This window comes from Manis javanica, chromosome 1, assembly GCF_040802235.1.
Source record: "Manis javanica isolate MJ-LG chromosome 1, MJ_LKY, whole genome shotgun sequence".
In the NCBI taxonomy this organism is placed as follows: domain Eukaryota; kingdom Metazoa; phylum Chordata; class Mammalia; order Pholidota; family Manidae; genus Manis; species Manis javanica.
Window position 1 is genome coordinate 182,800,664 of NC_133156.1, and position 19,714 is coordinate 182,820,377.

General features: G+C 32.7%; 1 protein-coding gene across 7 annotated transcripts in view; it reads right to left on the bottom strand.

Annotated features, from left to right (window-relative positions):
- ZNF638 (zinc finger protein 638) overlaps positions 1 to 19,714 on the bottom strand; it is a 136,662-nt gene that overhangs the window by 16,082 nt on the left and 100,866 nt on the right. For all 7 annotated transcript variants that reach the window (XM_073211658.1, XM_017668639.3, XM_073211656.1 and 4 more), the window contains 11 exons: positions 14,972 to 15,022; positions 13,039 to 13,110; positions 12,162 to 12,248; positions 11,709 to 11,777; positions 11,284 to 11,324; positions 9,808 to 9,939; positions 7,914 to 8,042; positions 6,604 to 6,645; positions 6,001 to 6,135; positions 4,335 to 4,460; positions 592 to 629 (listed from right to left, as the gene is read on the bottom strand). In XM_073211658.1, the coding sequence (XP_073067759.1) occupies positions 592 to 629; positions 4,335 to 4,460; positions 6,001 to 6,135; positions 6,604 to 6,645; positions 7,914 to 8,042; positions 9,808 to 9,939; positions 11,284 to 11,324; positions 11,709 to 11,777; positions 12,162 to 12,248; positions 13,039 to 13,110; positions 14,972 to 15,022 (922 nt within the window). The remainder of the gene's footprint in view (positions 1 to 591; positions 630 to 4,334; positions 4,461 to 6,000; positions 6,136 to 6,603; positions 6,646 to 7,913; positions 8,043 to 9,807; positions 9,940 to 11,283; positions 11,325 to 11,708; positions 11,778 to 12,161; positions 12,249 to 13,038; positions 13,111 to 14,971; positions 15,023 to 19,714) is intronic.

Here is a 19,714-nt window from a genome sequence, read left to right on the forward strand (position 1 = left end):
GGGTGTACTATATGTGGTCAAAACAAGGTTGTGAATCACTACTTTAAGTAGACTCTGAAAAACAAGTCTTCCTCTAAAAAAAAAAGGGCACATACTATTTTGTTCTATAAATTTCCTTCTCCTACTTCAGTTGTTTTCAAAAGTATCAAAATACACAGTGGGTATTATTTTTTTGGTGTTAAGTCAATGAAATTTTAAAATACTATAAAAAAGTTTAAAATTTTACTACTGTGTATTACTATTTTGGAATAGAAAAATCTAATAATAAGTGATAACGGGGATGAGTTGTTCAAGAGTCTTAGCAAAACATTTCAGAGAAGTCATATTTATATATTTAATTCAAACTGTTTACACTTTGTTTTTCTAAAATAAAAAAGTGATTAGTAAGTACCTGAAAGAGACCAACTAACCAACCAACCCAACTTCAAGAAGAGCCAGAAAAACAAGAAACAACCATAAGACTCATATGTACATAAAATGAACATGAAAGATATGAACTTCTTGCAACAACTGAACAAAATTCTAAAATACAGAAACAAAATTCAGTAATTAAAGACTACACAGAAATGCAGCAAACTCAAAGCAACATACCTTTCTTTTCCTAGGTCTGGGTCTTTCTCAGCATCAGCCTGTAACACAATTGCACATTTTGTTAGAGGCTACTCTACTAGATTTTAAATATTTAACCCTTCAATGCAGTATTTTCACTTTTTAAAATCTAAGCTGAAAAAAACCACACCTTAAAAGTCCACATAACTATCAGGCTCTAGAATTTTTTTCTCATTTAAAGAGCCCTAAATCAGGTTACATAGGCTGAGACACAGGAATTGAGAAAAACAAGTTTCCTTAATGCTGATACATATAAAAACAACTTTAAAAACCTAGAAATACCTTTTGGTAGGAATAAAAGCAATCAACCTGAAATAACATCTTTCTTGTACAATGGTTATTTAAAAAGACTTCTGTTTATAAAATAGACTAATTGACTTAAATGTGCTGGACAAAATTTAACAATAATCCTTTTAAACACAATCCTTTTAAACACCAAGAAAGCAATGTCCTGGGGCCCAAAACAGAAGGAATTAAAATTCAGTGACAATTTACCAAGCACTGGCCCAGGAACTTAGGAAACATCAGTAAACAAAGCAGCAAAAAATCTTTGCCCTTTTGAGCTTACATATACTAGCTGAAGGCTTTTTTTGTAAGAATCATGTGTGCTTCAAGTTGAGAATTATGTTTCTCTAAATTTTGTCAAATTACAAACCAAGAACTGTACTTTAAAGAAATTGAATTAATATGTCTACAGAGGATTCCTTGTGTGTGTGATGGAGTTCCAGAGTAAAGACCTTCTTTACTAGGGCATCTGATGGGGTATCCAGTCTACAATGTAATGGTATACAACTGAAATTAAAGAGCAGTTGATAAGCCCTATTCACAATGTGTGTAAGCAGCCTTCCATTCGTAGGAGAAGCTTATTAGTGGAAAAACAAAAACTCAAACAATAAAAGATATCTATACCAGACACCTGTATTAGTTAACTTTTCTTTATTTACAAATGAATTAAGAGAAAAATGTACAAGAGAGAACAAGAATACAAAACTGGCTTAAGATACTTCAGAGACCTCAAGAGCTTTAAAAACAACTCTAAATATCCTCTTAAGAATTCTTCTAGAGAAGTTCATGAGGATATAGCATCTACAAAATTAGTACAGGTGTTATTTCTAGGAAGATAAAACATTAAAATTTAAAGAGAAGAAATACTCCAAGAATTAAGTAATAAGAGGACAACTTTTCTCGGGTAAAGGAGCACACTAATCTTTACATTTTATAAATTCACTGGGTGTGCTAAGCAGGATATAAGAGGTAAGTCCCAAACCAAAATAAACCTGTGTTTACTGCACTAACCATAGTGATCTTTCTTGGAGTTCGTGAATCATCAAATATATCCTAAAGGCCTTAACTCTTGCTCCTCAGTCTAAAAACCTGTTCTCCTTTGACGTATTTGTAAAACTTGTTCTCTTTCTTCCTTCAGGCCTCCCAAATAACTCTTCTGCAGAGGGGCTAGTCCTGACCACTCTAAAATAGACATCCTCACCCAGGACTCTACCTTTTTATCTTGATTTGTCTCCACAGCACTTCGTGGCACTTTCTACCACTTGACATTATATATACATATTTAATATCTATTTGTGTCCATCTCCCCCACTAAAATATAAACTCCTTGAGGACTGGGACACTGACTCCTCTATTTATCAATGTATTCCAATATTTGAAACAGTGCTGGTATAGATAATTAGATGAATATTTGTTTAATGAATTAATGAATAAATACTAAAAGCTTTCAGAGAGAAAAATATGGAGTACATAAAGGTATGACAGGAATCAGCCTTTCCCTTAACAATACTGATTAAGAAAAGCAATGAATGGAAACACAATTTGAGCACAGAATTCTCCACTTAGACCAACTACCAATGAAATATGTGAGAGCAAAGTAAGTCATTTTCAAATGTGCAGGGATTTTGAAAGTTTACTGCCCAAACATACTTTCAGGGGAAATTATCTGATGATATATTCCAGCAAACAGAAAAGTAATCAATCTGAGAGACTGGGAGATACAGAATCCAAGAAATAAAGGAAGTAACTCTGAAAAGCAATAAAAAAGAAAATCAAAGAGTTGTTTCACAAAGCACATGGCCATAAATTTAGAACAGGCAGAAGAATAGCTCTAAAGTTTTGTGAGATGAGTGACATGAAGACAGCCTTGTTTTCTCCTCTCAACACCACCACCACCAGCTCCTGAACCACCCAGAAAAGCCGCCATCCAAACGTGGACAGAAACAAACACAACACCATCCTGAGAAATGGTGGGAATGTAACAAAGTCTAAGGTATAGACACACACTGTATTTCCTTCTTTATATTATAAGCCCATTCTCATTACTACTTAATTCTGTAGTAAACATTTCCATAATCAAGATAACAAAAATGCAAATAGTTTTCACTACTTAGAATTAAGCCTTCAAGTTTCACATGTAGGGTAACTATAGTTACAGAACTAAAAGTTATAATGGTACTATCTCTGGAAGTAACATTACAGTTAACAAAAATGTTAACTGTAGAATTTGAAGAGAGGGTAATATAAGGATACTAATTAACTCACAAACATGGTAAATTAAAAACTGTTATTTAAAAAATCTGGGGGCAGGATTTATTTCCATTTAATAATCTAGTCTAGGCTTTTATTACTTCTCATTTGGACGATTATAATACCTTCAAATTAGTCTACCATCCAAGTTATCATTCCTTGAACAGATAAAATGCACAGTATGTGACATGCTCAAGATTACAAGGATAGTTTATCAATGATGAAGCTAAGTCTTTTATAATAAGCCAAATGTGCCTGCTCTCCAATTTAATAAGCTGGAAGAGTAAGGTTCGAGTAAGAGCTTGGGAAGTAAAGTATCAGTTCAGGCAGCAGTTTTTTATGATTTTCATTTGTATCATTGTAAGCCTTGGAATCTGGGACTGTAAAGTAATAACTTGAAAAATATAAAAAACAATTTAAAAAATACGATGCACTGTTGAGAAAAAACACTGGAAACTTTGAAAAATTTTTTCTGAAATTATCAGATTGAACTCAAATTTGTACCTAAATCAGTACCTATGATGATATATTTACTTACAGGTGCTCTATTGAATTTGCTTTTAAATGGCAGCATTTCATTTTCTTTTTCCTGAGCTAGTACAAGATTCTGGCAGATAAACAAAAAACATGCAGACAACAAACAGAAGGCCCTATTATTTACCTCCTGCTATTGAGATGCAATGAAACTATTAGAAAAGGGAACATCTGAGTTTGAATTTAATTCTTTCCAAGAGAGACTATTCAGTTTTCGTATTTGTAAGCTGATCCTGCAAAATCTTATTTCTTATACAAGAGTTTATAATAAATTTAAATAAATAAAAGAATAAACAAGCTTCTTTCTTTAAGAAACCAAAATGGGCTCCAAGAAGACTCCACATTCTGGTGATGAATCATGTTACATATATGGAGTAGTCACTCTACATATATGTCCATAATAAGTATCAGAATGAATACATTTTTCAAAATTACCTCAATTTATTCTCATTTAGGCAAAATTAAGCCAAGGAAATTGAAATAATGATTGCAAAACAAATTTTTAGAAGGAATACCTAAACTCAGAACTGGTTTGACTATTGCCCAAGAATAATTCTCAAAATTACCTTCAGAGTATGTCTTCTAGCTGTGGAAGAAGGACATTTACATTTTCTTCATTTTCTAAGAGCACAAAAGTTGATACAAAATAATCTTACCTCTAATGAGTCCATCTTTGGAGATAATGTGCAGGTCAATACATGGTCACCTATGTTCTGCGGATTTTGTTTCAGAAAGCTGTACATTGACTGAGCAGATTCAGGACTATCCAACTGAAGAATTGCCTTTGGAAAAAAAAAGTATGAATAGTTAGTTCTTCAAAGAATTGAAATTAAAATTACCATGATCCAGCAATTCCACTTTTTGGTATATGCCCCAAAAAACTGAAAGCAGGACTCAGATATTTTTAGACCCATGTTCATATCAGTATTGTTCACAACAGCCTAAAGGTGGAAGCAACCCAAGTTCTGACCAGCAGATGAATAGATAAACAAAATGTGGTATATGCATACAGTTCAGCCTTAAAAAATTCTGACATATGCCACAACACATTCTGGAAGCCATTATGCTAAGTAAGTAAGCCAATCACAAAAGGACAGACATTGTATGTCATCTTATATGAGGTACTTAACAGAAGTCAGATTCATATAGATAGCAAGTAGAGGTAAAATGGTGGGTGCCAGGGGCTAGGAAGAGGGGGGATGGGGAATTATTATTTAATGAACAGGGAGTTTCAGTTTGGGAAATGCATAAAGTTTGGAGATGGATAGTGCTGATCATGGCACAGTAATGTGAATGTACCTAATGCTATTTAAATATGATTAAAATGGTATGCTTTGTTACATGTATTTTACCACAATAAAATGTTTAATATTTTTAAAGTATGAATATACTTTTCTTCTAGATTTCAAATATGAGATTATAACGGTAAGGTTAATCCTCATTTCAAAGTAAACAAGAGAAAACAATCCTTAAAATGCTGCAAAGTCAATGCAAAACTGAAAAGGATGGTAAGTATTTTAAAAAGAATTAAAGGGGTTTGAAGTAAAGATTCAAAATTCCTTATGCTATCCTGTCATCTCCCATTCTATGTCACACTACTTCTAAAATATCAACCATGCTCTATGTATCAGTTAGAAGCATGTCAAAGAAATTAATATCGACTTGTTGGTCAATTAGGTACTTTTTATAAAGCAAATATCAACTTTGATCTGAAACCTACCTTTTTAGGTAATAATGGCTAATTATATCTAATTTTAATAGACATGTATGTGAATTAAATACTAAACTCAGAAGGCACAGCAAATGTAGAGGTTAACAGTTTCTTTCTAGGAAAGAAGCTGTATCATGGAAGGAAGGAATGATCACTTTATACTTCTTTCCAAGTAACTAAAGAGACCTAACTCTCTATGTGTTTTATGGCTAGGAAGGACTTTAGAAAATATCTGTAACACCCTTTCATTTTACAAATAAGAACTAGAAGTGCAAACCAATTTAGCCAAGGTCACAAAGGTAATTAAGGTTAGATGAACTTGAGTCTAAATGTCCCCATAAGATAATATTTTTTTGCACGTATTACCTTTTTCCTTTGTGCAAGTTTTATTCCCCCTTAAAACTAGGAGTTGTTAAGAGAGATTCTCTCTTCCTTGTATCACAGCACAGGAGAAAATACTGTGGTGTATCATAATTCTGCTAAGAGGCTGAAAAATGTTTATAAGTGCTTTGGTTCAGATGTTGAATTAAAAGTTACATACCATAAGAACATAGGGTTGAGTTAAGTATTCTCTACAGAACATACAACTAAAACAGGAGGGACCTTGTTACCTTGTGTTTATTACTCATGAATAGATGATGATCCACTTTTCCAAACTGAAGTCCAACACAAAGGACACACTGAAATCCATCTTCTGGTAAGTTATCAAGATGTACAAATCGATCATAAATTTTATCTATATCTGCCTGTAGTTTTATTTTAAGAAAGCAGCATAGAAAAAGAGAAACACAGCTGAAGTATAAAACTGAAAAACACAGATAGCAGTAATTTAATTTTTCTGAGGTCAGATGATACCCTCCCCCAAGAATAAGAAAACGACTGTAGGTGAAGACAGTGAGTTCTTAGTTTTAGATATGAGTAATCAGTGAAACAATATACTAAAACAGGAAATATAATCTTTTATCAATATTTTATTTACCCAAAATAGTTAATATACCCAAGCCATTTAATATGGATCTAGTATCTGAAAAATATTTCACATCAGGGATACCATGACTCTTTCTTATTTTTAACCAAGAGAAAACCCACCTGACATCTCCATCACCCTCAATATTTTAAAATTACTATTAACAGTTTTTTTCAGGTGACAAATAAAGCAACCAATGTTTCTATCAATTAAACAAGTGTATAGAAGCATTTAAATGCAAACTCACCTCTGGGTCATTTTCTTTAATCAACGCTATAAATACAGCTTCCTAGAAAGGCAAAATAGACAAAGGTTGAAGGTGTAAGCTTTTGCTCATTCATGTATTTATTCAGTCAAGATTTATAATAACTTACAAGAATAAGCAGTAAGCACTATTTCATAAAATGGGGAGTCAGGAAAAGTTTTGTTCCTTCCAAAATCTTTCCCTCTTCCTATAAACAAGCTATCTAAGTCCCACCCTGCCCATACAACTTAATTCTTCCTACTTCTTTGAGTACATAAAAGATTAATAAGGTAGCGCCATTCAGGGGAGGACACTCAAATTCCCATACAAGGAATAAAAGACTTAATTTCGCAGACATAAGAGAATTCAAATTATAAAACAAAAAGTTAACTAAGCAAAGAAGGGTCTGAGGAAGAACAGAGACTTAAGTAGTGAAAAAAACAGCATAGGGTATTGAATATATGGCAGTTTGGTACTGCTGAATTATAAAGAGACCAAGAGGAGCATGAAATAAGAATGTCAAAGCAGGGAAAAGCTAGCTAGTGGAAGACTTCCATATACAGGAGAGGAACCTTATCTTATGAGACTGTGGTTCTTAAATTTTTTTCTCTTTGACACTACTGACATATATAGAACAATCCTCGCAGTTATATCACATTAGAATGATTCTCAGTGGAAAGCTTTTTCAAATTACATGCATTTCCACCTTCCTCTAGAGATTCTAGTATTTCTTAGCAGGTAACAGTAAATGTTTGTAGGCTATACTAAAACAGTGAAGGGCTTATAAATCAGTTGAATTTGAATTGATTCTAATTTTATGTCAGTCACATGATTTTGTGGAGAAAGGTTTTGAGGGAGACAAAACTGATGGTAGAAGGTATAAATAAGTACTTTAGTAGTTTTTAAGAGGTGAAGCAATGGTATACAGAATGAAGAGGGAACAAACTACAGAAATACTTAGGAGTTAAAACAGATGAGACCTACTGACAGACTGGTTGTGAGAAATGAGAGAGAAAAAAGTAAAGATAACCTCTGGGATTCTAGTTTGGATGACAGTGAGATAAGAACAGAGTTCCCTATAGACAGTAGTTTTCAAATTTTTGTCCATTCAAATACATGAGGGATTGAATTCCCTCAATATGGAAGTAACTCTCAAACAGTCCGATGGGAGACTGGAAAGACAGAAACTTTCTCAGGGGCAGAGAAAACATGCAACCCAAAGAAGAAAACTACAAAACATAATAGACTACTATAAATCTGTTTAAAAAAATTTAGTAATATTCTAGTAAAAATGATGATAGTCTATTATTTACCTCATCTTTTATATTCATGTTTTCAGGAGCCATACTTATTGACAGTTGATTTCCATCCACTGACATTGGGAAGCAGGTATAAAATTTTACCATGGAATCTGCAGATTTTCTATTTATTTCTATAAATGCCTTTTAAAATAAAAATTACAAGAATGAAAAAATAAATGTATTATTTTACTTTTTGTTCAAAAGATTTAAGTGAACTGAGTAACTTAGTAAAAGAAATAACAAATGACTTAACTCATAAGGCAATAGTAAAGAGATAAATATGAGAATTATAATTCTAGTAAATTACATTTATCTTACTCATCACTGTATCCTTAGTACCTAGAGCAGTATCTAGCAGGTAGCAGACATTCAATGAATATTTAAGTAAATAAATTTAATGATTATAAAATATGAGAAATATGAGAAATGAAAGAACCACAGAAATGTATAATGGTCACCAAGTTTCTTCTTCTTTTCCTAGGTGTAAAACTGTAGTGCCATACCATTTTGGTTTTAATTTTCAGAACTGGATAAGTAAAGAGGCTGAACATTCTTCCATATGTTTGATAGTTAATGAGGTAGAAATCTTCTACATATTTGTTCATAATTGTAATTCTTTCTTAAAATCTCTAATGCCTATTTACTGAACTTTTAATATTTTAATATTTTATAGCATAATGGGAATGAATCTTGTTTCCTACTTCATACAAATATTTTAAATTTTTTATTTCCATTTTGCTTCAATTTTAATTTCATAAATGTTTTAAATGTTTATGATTAAATCTGGTATTTTTCAATATGATATATAAAAAGTGTTAAATCTTCAAATAGTTAATAATTCTATTCAACTCTAATTAGAACTGGGCAGAAAATAATATACTTTCTGAGTATGAATCTTCTATTTGTGTATTTTATACACCTACTTCAGCATTTCACATGAAGTACAAATTTGAATTATTCATTCCCAGATTTCCACAGTTTTCCCCTATTTCAATATATTGTCATATTAAAAAGATTCTTATATTAAAATATGCATTCCATTTTATTGTCTGCCTCTAAACATTACAAATAATCTGCTTTTTTAAAACAGCTTTGCTGAACTATATATATCACACAGTTCACCTCTATTTCAGTGTACAATTCTATGGTTTTTAGTATACTTACAGAGTTGTACAACCATTCAAATAATTTTCTGTTAACATAATGTGAAACTGCAGATAACTCACTTGTACTCATTCACCTCTCCTACTGTTTTCTTAAGCATAATGCCTCCAGTTACCATCAAACATATATATCCTACTCTACTTCCAAAGATCTCTAGTGATCACCAACTCCTTTCTATTTTAAGAACACTACTTCCCACCACTCTTATGGTGTTGTTTCCATTAAATTTTCCTCACCTATAAAATATCTTCCACAAGTTGCTCATTAACAATATATTGTTTAATTTTAAAATTACAAAAGCCAATACTTACTAAAGAAAATTACAAACATAGTGATAAACCTAGGTTGTTGTAAGTACTGATGACATCGTTTGTCTGTATAAAAATGCTTACTTCCCACTTGACTGTAATAGGTAAAACAGCAGAAATCTTAGTAAAAGTGCACAAAATTTTTTAAGTCGCTATAAAACTCTGTATTAACATATTAAAGATGTAAAACATTTTCTACTACACTAAGATTTTGAGCAAACTTTGATACAATAGTAAGCCATCCTCTCCATCATTAGAATTATATCTGGTAAGAATACTACTAAAATAAGGGACATCTGTGTTTTAAAAGTCCCTTACCTTGAGACAGCTTAATAAATTTGAGGTGTCACTTCTAAAACTTTCTAGTTTTGTAAACTTAATGTTTCTCGAAACTGTGCTGATAGACAACATGAACAGCTATTATCAACTCTTACCTTTTTATGAGATGATAAAATCAAAATATCCTTTAAACCACCAAATGGTTTTACTAGGTTGTAAACTTCTTCTATAGAATATCCTTTATGAGGCAAATTAGAAATAAGAACCACACACATTTCCTCTGTTTCCTTCAAAACAAATTTAAGAGTTAATTTCTTTAACTGCTTTTATATTTATTTGAGTTTATACTGCAGATCGTACATTAGTATAAAACTGCATTTAATACTATATCTGATCAATTTAGAAGGACTGGTCTGAATCTCAAATTAACAACAAAACAACATGCTAATTTCCGCTCTTCAAATACATACAATAATTTCAGTCATATCATCTGTCATCTAGTCGAGGTCTTTAGTTCTTTCTCAACCACTGTTAAAAAATACAAGTTCAAAAACACAAGTATGTCTGTCTCTAACTGGAACTTCCTTTCAAGTACTGTTGCCATTCCTGTCCCTTGTGATTCTAATTTCCTCAAGCTCCAAATCAGCACATATCCTTCTACATTACTGAATAAAATAATCCCTTGTAGGCAATATTAAAAACTTTACTTGTAATCTCTTAGAATCCCTACCCCATAACCCAAACCCCACTACAAAATAAATACTTTCACTTCTGCTTTCTCTACTCTAAGATCTATTCTTTAAGATGATTCTCTCATCAATGCTAGTTTTTCCTTTATTAAATGTTGGGAAAATCTCCAAAGGTATTTTGTAATTGAAATACCTACAGTAAATTGAAAACTTGTGACATTTCTTTTGAAAAACAAAAGCAGGAAATTATCATTTTCATAAACCAGTTGAGAATGATTTTTAACTAGCACCACAATTACGTTCTTAAATGTTTCCTCTGAAGTGCTTTTAGTGAATCTCTATTCATGCTTTAAAAGGCTCTTCCTAAAACAAAATATTAAGACATACTACTTAGTAATTACTTGAAGAATGGCTCTGTCAGTCAAAAATAAACTTATGCTTAGCAACTGAATGACCTCAAGATTTTAACCAGTAAGATCCAAATTAATGAGATCTTCATACATTCATAATGACAGATGTAACCACAAGGAAACAAAGTAAATTTATGCCCTTCAAATAAAACTGCAAATGCTACTTGGTCCTCTAAACACCAAAGAACTGGTATCCTGAATATTAACCTATCTCTTATTTGCCTCCAAGAAAAAAGAAAAAAGTTTTCACACATTCTATTGGTTCTAATTTGACAACTGCTGTCTACTCAAATACCTATTTCTTTTTCCTCAGTGAAAAGTAACCCTCAAAAACATATACATTAATTGATAATCTGCACCTAAATTTTTGTGATTTATCTCTACAAGTCAGGGTTTTTAAATTCAAACCATACTTGTAAATGCTGGGATTTTTCACCAGGCCAAATCTTGTACATTTCTTACCTAGGTTTATAGTAAGAAAAATGAGTTGTGTCGAAATTTAAGCTTTTAAAAAATAAACACAAAAACTGACCTTGTTAACTGATTCATTTTCTGTGGTCTCCAAAGCAGCTTCTTAAGATACAAAATAAAGACTTCATGCAGATATATTTTATGTCAAGTATATATTTTATATACTATTTTATATCACTTTATTCCATGATGGATTAAATAGTAGCTACATGAAAATGTATGCAACTGACAAAAGACTAGAGAATTTAAGAAACAGCTATAGAAGTAACACTGGCTTTTCAATGTTTGGTTTTTATTCCTTCTGACAGAAACATTTCAGAATAATCAAGAGAAAGGGTAAAGATCTGAATCATAATATTCTTACTTTCACTTAAGTATGATGCTGATACTGAAAAACATATGTGACACAAAATTAAAAACTTTTCTTAAAATTTAATTTTCTACCTCTAAACATAAGAAGACAAAATAAAATTTCTATTGACTTACCTGAAATAGTTTCTTTAGCACTATTTTCACTGGGTTTGACTTCCATACTGGCCTTTCTTTCAGGGTTTTCTGCATGAAACAGTTTGTTTTAATAGTCTAGAAAAACACACTAATATAACTGAACTAATGAATCTAAACAGGAGCTTAAGCTAGTTTATTTTATCTGACCTGATTTTAGCAACTGAATGGCCTCAAGATTTTAACCAGTAAGATCCAAATTAATGAGATCTTAATACATTCATGACAGATGTAACCACAAGGAAACAAAGTTTATGCCCTTCAAATAAAACTGCAAATGTCACTTGCTCCTCTAAAAACCAATGAAAGTTTCTCTTTAAAACACAAAATAATCCTTTTGAAGATTTTTTAGCAATAATTTCAAAATACACCTCAAATGTACACCAAGAAGATCTAATGAAAAGGAAGTATTGAATGACAGCATTTCAAACTTACCTGATACAATCACATGTTTACTGGAGTCTCTGTTTTTGACAACACCAGCCTTTTTGACTTCTAGAGACTTCTTCCCACTAGATTTTGCTTTTACAAGTATAATGAACAATTATTCTAAGGGTCTGTCTGATCATTTAACATGTTTTATACTAATACATTAGTAAATAAGTAGTTCAACTTCATTATAAAAGTAGTTCTTTTACATGCATTTATTATTCCATTTATTTTCAGTATCTGTTTACCAATAAATTTAAAATGAGATATAATTTTTGTTGATGGCCATTAATGAGCCACAAATTTACTCCTCAACGTGTGAGAAGCACATTATCACACAAAATTGTTTTATAATTTTTAAAGGTTTTTAAAAATTACATCAGTCTACTGGAAAAATATATTAATAAACAGATCGTTTGAGTTTTAACATGTTACACTCATTTAAAAGAGTGTTCTACTTCTTAATGGAGGAAATACACTCTCATGATATGGAAGTAAAATATTTAAAGTAACAAATAGAGGACTGTACAAGCTGGGGAAGGTAGTATGAAGGGATACTTCTAAAAAATTGAGGAAAACAAAGGTAAAACAACTGATGGGGGAAATGGCAAAGCAGCCTGTGAGTACAGCTCTCAACTGTGTTTCCTACACAAAAATGTTATATACAATGGCAGATACTGTCAAAATCCAAAGTACCAAAGAATCAAAGTCCCATGTGTGTCAGGTTTTAAAAATCAAAGAAGTAAGTAGTCAACTTTTCAAGATGTCATTATATACTACGAATTATACAAATTCAATATTGCTTTTGTAATATATTTACTATATTAAGCCAGAATTAAGAATAAATTTAATAAGACCTCCCCTTCCTTCCCAACAGTCTTACCTGTTTTGATTGAAGCTTTATTACCTTTAGCAGCTACTGTTACCACAGATTTTACAGAACCCACCGATTTCCCTAAATCACAAAAGCTGTCATCAAAACTGGTTTATTTAACTAGTACCAGCAATCTCCAAAGACTTTCACAAAGAATATAAGAGCAAAAGACTATATTTTATTCAAACATAAAATGCTATCAACTTTGGGGGCACAGGTCATTTTCTAAAACTAGCAATGATACTTTTTTCAGGAAGAAAAATATCACTGAAGAATTCACCTCCCCATTGGGGTTCTTAGAAATAGCATTCAGGGAAGTTGAATAAAACTCTGAACATGTGGATCAACTAGAAGCAAAATTACTAACTGCAGGGATATAAAAACAATACCATGATGCTTTTAATGGTTCCAAAAGTAGTTATATTTAGGGCCCCCCAGACCGTACTACTTTGGCTCACAGTTGACTGAGAAGCATTCAACAACACCTACATGATGGTCAGGACACACACAGATTGCTCTCATACCTAGTGGGCTGTATCTGAACAGGACTATTTAAACTGCTCTGACTCTTGTTTGTAGATACCCATCTATTACTGTTGCTTATTTTTCAAGATGATACTGTTTTATAAAGATTGTGATCATCAAAGTGTCATTGACAAGATCTCCAAAGAGCGAAAATCCTTTCCATTCAGAGAGCAAGAGGAGGTTTAGCTGACACTTAGGATTCATACTAGCAAGGCAGTATAAGCAAAAAAACCAGGGTAAGAAGTCAGCAGATCCAAGATGAATTCCAAATTAAGTTGTGATATCTTGGGATGCATTAACTGATTTCTATGCACATTTCCCCATTTATAAGTAAGGGTGGTAACTGCCACAATTACCTAGCAGGACCCCTGTAAGGCTATGATCATGCTTTTGAAAAACTATCAGACAAATAAAAAGTATTGACATGCAAAAAAAATCAATTAAAAGTTTAATTTTCCACCCTTTATATCCAAAGAAAGACCCTAATCTTTGTTCAAAAGGAGCAATACCAACCCTTATAGAGTGTCACCTAACCAATCATTTCTTAGTCATTCCCATGTTTTGTCACACTGCAGTAATCTGAGCCTTAATGAGCCCTTAAGGTTTTTCTTTCACTATCCCACTATTATTACCACAAGTCATTTCACTTTACTACTATTAGCCGGTACCAGAACTTAAGGAAAAAATTACTAGAATTAATTCCCAACTGTTACTGGGTACCTAGCAGTGAGAGCACCTACTCCCCCAATCTCCATCAGTGGCTCCCACAGTAATATCCAATTGTTGGTTAAATAAATACATCTTCAAAACAAGTGTTCAAGGTGTCTCTGGAGTCCCTCATATTATTGCTTTAGAAACTATATCAAAATTTGGGATCTGCCACTAACAATGTCATTTGCTAATTAGTTCAAGGCTACTTCCTTTCCTTTCTACCATTATAAGCAAGATAATTTAATACAATGATCTTTAGCCACTCATAAAGATGACTCTGAATTAACCAGCATTTAGCAAAAATGGGAGGGAAAGTATAAACAAGGATAGTGCTAGGGGATTGAGGGAAAAAAAATTACTTTAAAACCAACTGTAGCCTATAAAAAATGTAAAAAATCTAATTTCCTATAAGTTTGTCTGCACTATTTTGTAAAAGAAAAGTTAACAGAGAGAAGACCTCAAGAGGAAAAAGGAAAATATCTCTGATACTCATCATGAGAAACAGTTTCCCAGTTAAAATATCTTATTTTGATAATTACTATAAGGAAAGAAGCATTAGCTACTAAATCTCATTTCTCAAAATTCCTAAGTGGCTATAAATTTCTAAGATTAGTAGACATTCAGCACATATTATGTCATGTGAAATCCAAGACTACTGCTATATAAATTTAAAATAAGTATGTCTAGAATCCTAACAAAAACATACCTGAAGATTTATTCATTTTGGCTGCAGATGCCTTGGTTTGTCCAGTTTTTACTAAAATAATGAGAAAAATAATCAGTAGCACATTACAAATGCTATCATTTAGATTTAGGAAAAAGCTAACCTGGCAATGATCTTTTAAAAACACTGCAATAAACATTCTTATTCTTACCTTTGTATGAACTTAGGTAAATTCTTAGACATGTACTTGCTGAGACAGACATAGACTTAGATTTCAACATTATTCTCCAGAAAGGTTGTACACCAATTAATGTTCCCATTGATAGTGTTATGTTTCCATACACAATATGTAGGATGTTATTAATCACTCCAATCTGAGATGGAAACTGGTATGATTTAGTTATTTCCTTAATTATGAGTTAAGTACTGATTTTAAATGTCTGATTAATTGCTATTTCTTCCTCTGTGATCTGCCTACTTTTAGTATTTGCCAATTCATCTTTCATGTTGAGGTTTTTCTTATTATATATTAGAGCTTTTTAGATAAAGAACATAAATCTGTATCACACAGGTAATAATTTTCAAAACAATTATGGAAAAATATTTTATGCAGTCAACATGTCTTTCTGATAGGAAGACTTACCTCACTTTGAAATTAAAAACAAAAAACCCTCCACATTTTCTTTCAATCTATGTACAACATTAAATCTTTGATTCATCTGTAATTTATTTTGATGTTTTAAGTGCTTTACTCTTACAAAGTGGCTAGTCAATTCAATGAATAATAGATCTTTTCCTTGCTAATGTGAAATATTATCATAATGACTTACTGATGTTCATACTTCTGGGGAATATCTCTGGAATCTCTTCTGTCCTATTGATCTTTTGCCTGTTTATGCATCTATATTAAACTATTATCTTTAATTTTATAATGTATTTCAGTATCTGTTAATGCTAGTCCTAATTACTCTTAACACTGCAGAATTTTCCTCTCTGTTCTGTTAACTTTTTTATGTATAAACTTCATAATAAGCTTTTGTAGTTTAAAAAATTCTTATTGGTATTTTTATTAGGTTCATAATACTTATGTTTTAATATAAAAAAAAGATACATTATAATGGTGAGAGGCTTTCTAGCCAAGAATGAGCTATCTTATCATTTAAACCTAACTCTGCCTCTTAGTAGTATTTTAAAGTTTTCTTTTTATTAGAATACGTAAAGTAGCTATTCTTTTTATATAATAAAGCAACTGAAGCGTTACATTAATTTAGAAAATTAAGAACATAGCTATTATATTTAATAGCATTTCAGCTGATTCTCTTGGGTTTTCCATCATATATACATATTTGCAAATATTAAGCATCATACTTTCCAATTTTTATACTGATTTGTAATATACTAATAGTTATTAGTTTAAGAATATTTATGTTAACTCATATAAGTGATAATGAGTAGCCCTTGTTTTGTTAATTACCTTAATGAGAACACTTCCAGTTATACATGCTGGCTTTTGAGTTGATACATGTGTGTGCTTGTATGTATAGAAATAAAAGCATATATACACAAATACTATCACATTAAGGAAGTAGTTGTCTACAATCTTTTTTGAATAGTAGAAATGGATGTTTAACTTTATCAAACATCCCTTTCAGCATTTGGCACTTATCTTTCTCTAATATGGTAAACTGAGTTAACAGATTTCTTTATTTTCTAATTAATCTCTGTACTTCTGACATGACTCACCTCTTGAACACAGTATATTACTCATTTAACAGGCCCCAAGACACTATATGCTAAAATTTTACTTAAAAATTTTACATCAATATACATAAATGAAATTGTTCTGCAGTTTAAACTTAGTGTAATGCCTTTATCAGCACTTAAAACATTTCTCTCATTTTGAGATAGTTGTAAATTCACACATAGTCGTAAGAAATAATAGGGTGAGATCCTATATATCCTTGACCCAGTTTCCCCACTGGCAATATTTTGCATAAATATGCACTGTATAAAACTGACATAACACAATCTCCCAAATTCAAAGTTCCCCAGTTTCATGTGCACTTAACACATGTTTAGTTCTACGAAATTTTATCATATGTGTAGATTGCTGTGATCGCTAGTTAAGAGGTAGAACAATTCCAGCACAAGGATCTTTCCTACTACCCATTTATGGCAACAGCCACCTCCCTCCTATTCCCACAACCCCTGATAACCACTAATCTGTTCTCTATCTCTATAATTTTATTATTTCAAGAATGGTATATAAATGGAGCTTATATGATTTTCTTGGGACATTTTTTTTCACTCAGCTTAATTCCTTGGCAATCCATCCAAAATACTGCATGTACCAGTATTTTATTCCTTTTTACTGCTGGGTAGTATTCCATGCTATAGACACATTAGTTTGGTTAACCATTCACCTGCTGAAGGACATCTGGGTTGTTCCCACTTTTTGGCTATTATGAATAAAGAGGTTATATATATTCATGTACAGGTATTTGTGTGAATGTAATTAATTTGCCTGAGATAAATATTCAAGAATGTAACTGCTGGGTCCTACAGTAAGCACCTTTAATTTTATTTTTAAAAAACCACAATACTCTTTTCCGAATCGCTGTACCATTTTACATTGCCACTAGCAACATACAGGATTCTCCTCATTCTCAACAGTATTTGGTATTATTATTTTCTTATTTTATCCATTCTGATAGGTGTATAGTGTCTTAGTCAGCATCTCATGTCAGTATTAGCCTTTTTCTTGTTTCCCTTTTCTCCAATCCCTCTAAAGAAAGGTTTCTTTTACTCTGAATGCTAAAGAACAGTTGAAATAGAACTAGAACTGGAGTTATCACTTCCTTAAAGGTTTGATGTCACTCACATGTGGAAACTATTTCGGTGGTACTTTTATTGGGGAAATAACTGCCTTAAAGGTCATTTTCATCTAGGAATTGAAAAGATTAAAAATAAAAAGATACATATATTTAAAGAGGAAACATAAAATCTTATAGAAAATAATACTTAAATCATGCATGACAAACCAGAAGATTCTGGTTCACAATATGGTTTTCATAAACTTATTTATAATACAAATCTGATTTAATTATCTCCATACTCTTCCTCCTGCAAATATTCGTTAACCCTTACACTAGATATTAAGGGGGTGGAAAAATAAAACTACAAATACTCTGTCACCCAGCCAAATGAAAGAGATACACTGTGGGGAAATGGAAGTTCCTATGGTCAGGATCCTCATCTAACCCTAAATTACTTAATGATGTAATTGGCCTACTGCTAGGCTAATGCTCCCAAACCCACTGGCAATGAGCCATCATTGACTGAGTCACTCTTATAAAGATCTCTGCCCAGTCCTCTGGACAGACACAGAGATGGAGGTGCATTATGGACCTGCAGACTACTGGATGCAGATGGGATTAGTGATCAACCTACTGCCAGGAGAATAAAACAGGGTATAAACTCTTTTATCCGAAGAACGTTCCACTGTCATTTCTCGGTCTCACTGAATCCATAGTGACCTTGTCAGGGACTGAAACCCTCAGGCAAAACAATGAGCCATAAAGATAAATTAGGGTTTGCCCCACCTCCACCCCAAAAAAAGGTGTCTTTTCTGACTTTGTATTTTTAGTACCTTACACAAGCCTTGGGACCTACTATGTAAGTACTTAGTGTTTACTAAGTAAGGTTAACCAGAGTTCAAACGAATGCCAAACAAATGAACAGCATAAATAAAGAAATGAGAAATGAAATAACATGGAATAGCTAGAAAATAAACTGTTCTAAGTAGCTGGAACATAAAATACAGTTGAGTAACTAGAGACTGAAAAAAGCAATCTGGGGTCAAAGGATAAAGGGTAATTTATGCAATACTGAAGAATGTGGGCTTTCTCCTTCCTGTAGGCCACTGGAGTGGAATGATCAGATCTGCTTTAAAAAGACCTCAGGGAAACAATGTGAAAAATGGAGCAGAGAGTAGAACTAGAAGAAACACCAGTCAGGAGGCTATCTTCAAAAATTCAAATGTGGGTCTGAATTAAAACAGTTATAGGAGTGAGAGAGTGTGGGAAAAATGGAAGTTCCTATGGTCAGGATCTTCACCTGACCCTAAACTACTTGATGATGTAATTGGACTACTGCTAGGCTAATGCTTCCACACCCACAGGCAATGAACTGTTACTGACTGAGTCACTATATAAAGGGCTCCACCCAGTGCTCTGGGCAAAGGCAGAGACAGAGGTGGATTACAGACCTGCAGACTGCTGGATGCAGATGTGATTCTAGTGCTCGACCTACCACTGTAAGAATAAAGCCAAGTATAAACTCTTTTATCCCAAAACATTGTTGTCATTTCTCAATCTCACTGAATCCATATGCACTTGCCCAGGGCTGAAACCCTCAAGTAAGACAATCGACATAATCAGCAGGACTCACTGCAAACCAAAGAACAGAACAGGCTGCCCTCATGGGAGGGATGCTTCAGTGGGCTGCCCCTATGGATAGGGTGACATTCTAGTGACCCCATTGGGCATGTGGTCTGAGGTGACTTGCCTCCTAGAGTACTAGGCCCCTCTCCAGGACTGGGGGGAGGTGGAGGTGACACCTGAGGCAGTAGAGGTGGCCCTCGGCATAATATGGAGGTCCTTTGAGAAACAGAGTGCCCATGAGGTGGCGGGAACCATGGGTGGGCTGTTTCTCATAGTACTGAAAAAGGCTACAGATGAGAAGAACGTCCTCTTCCAAGAAACACAAAAAATGGCAGCATGAGAA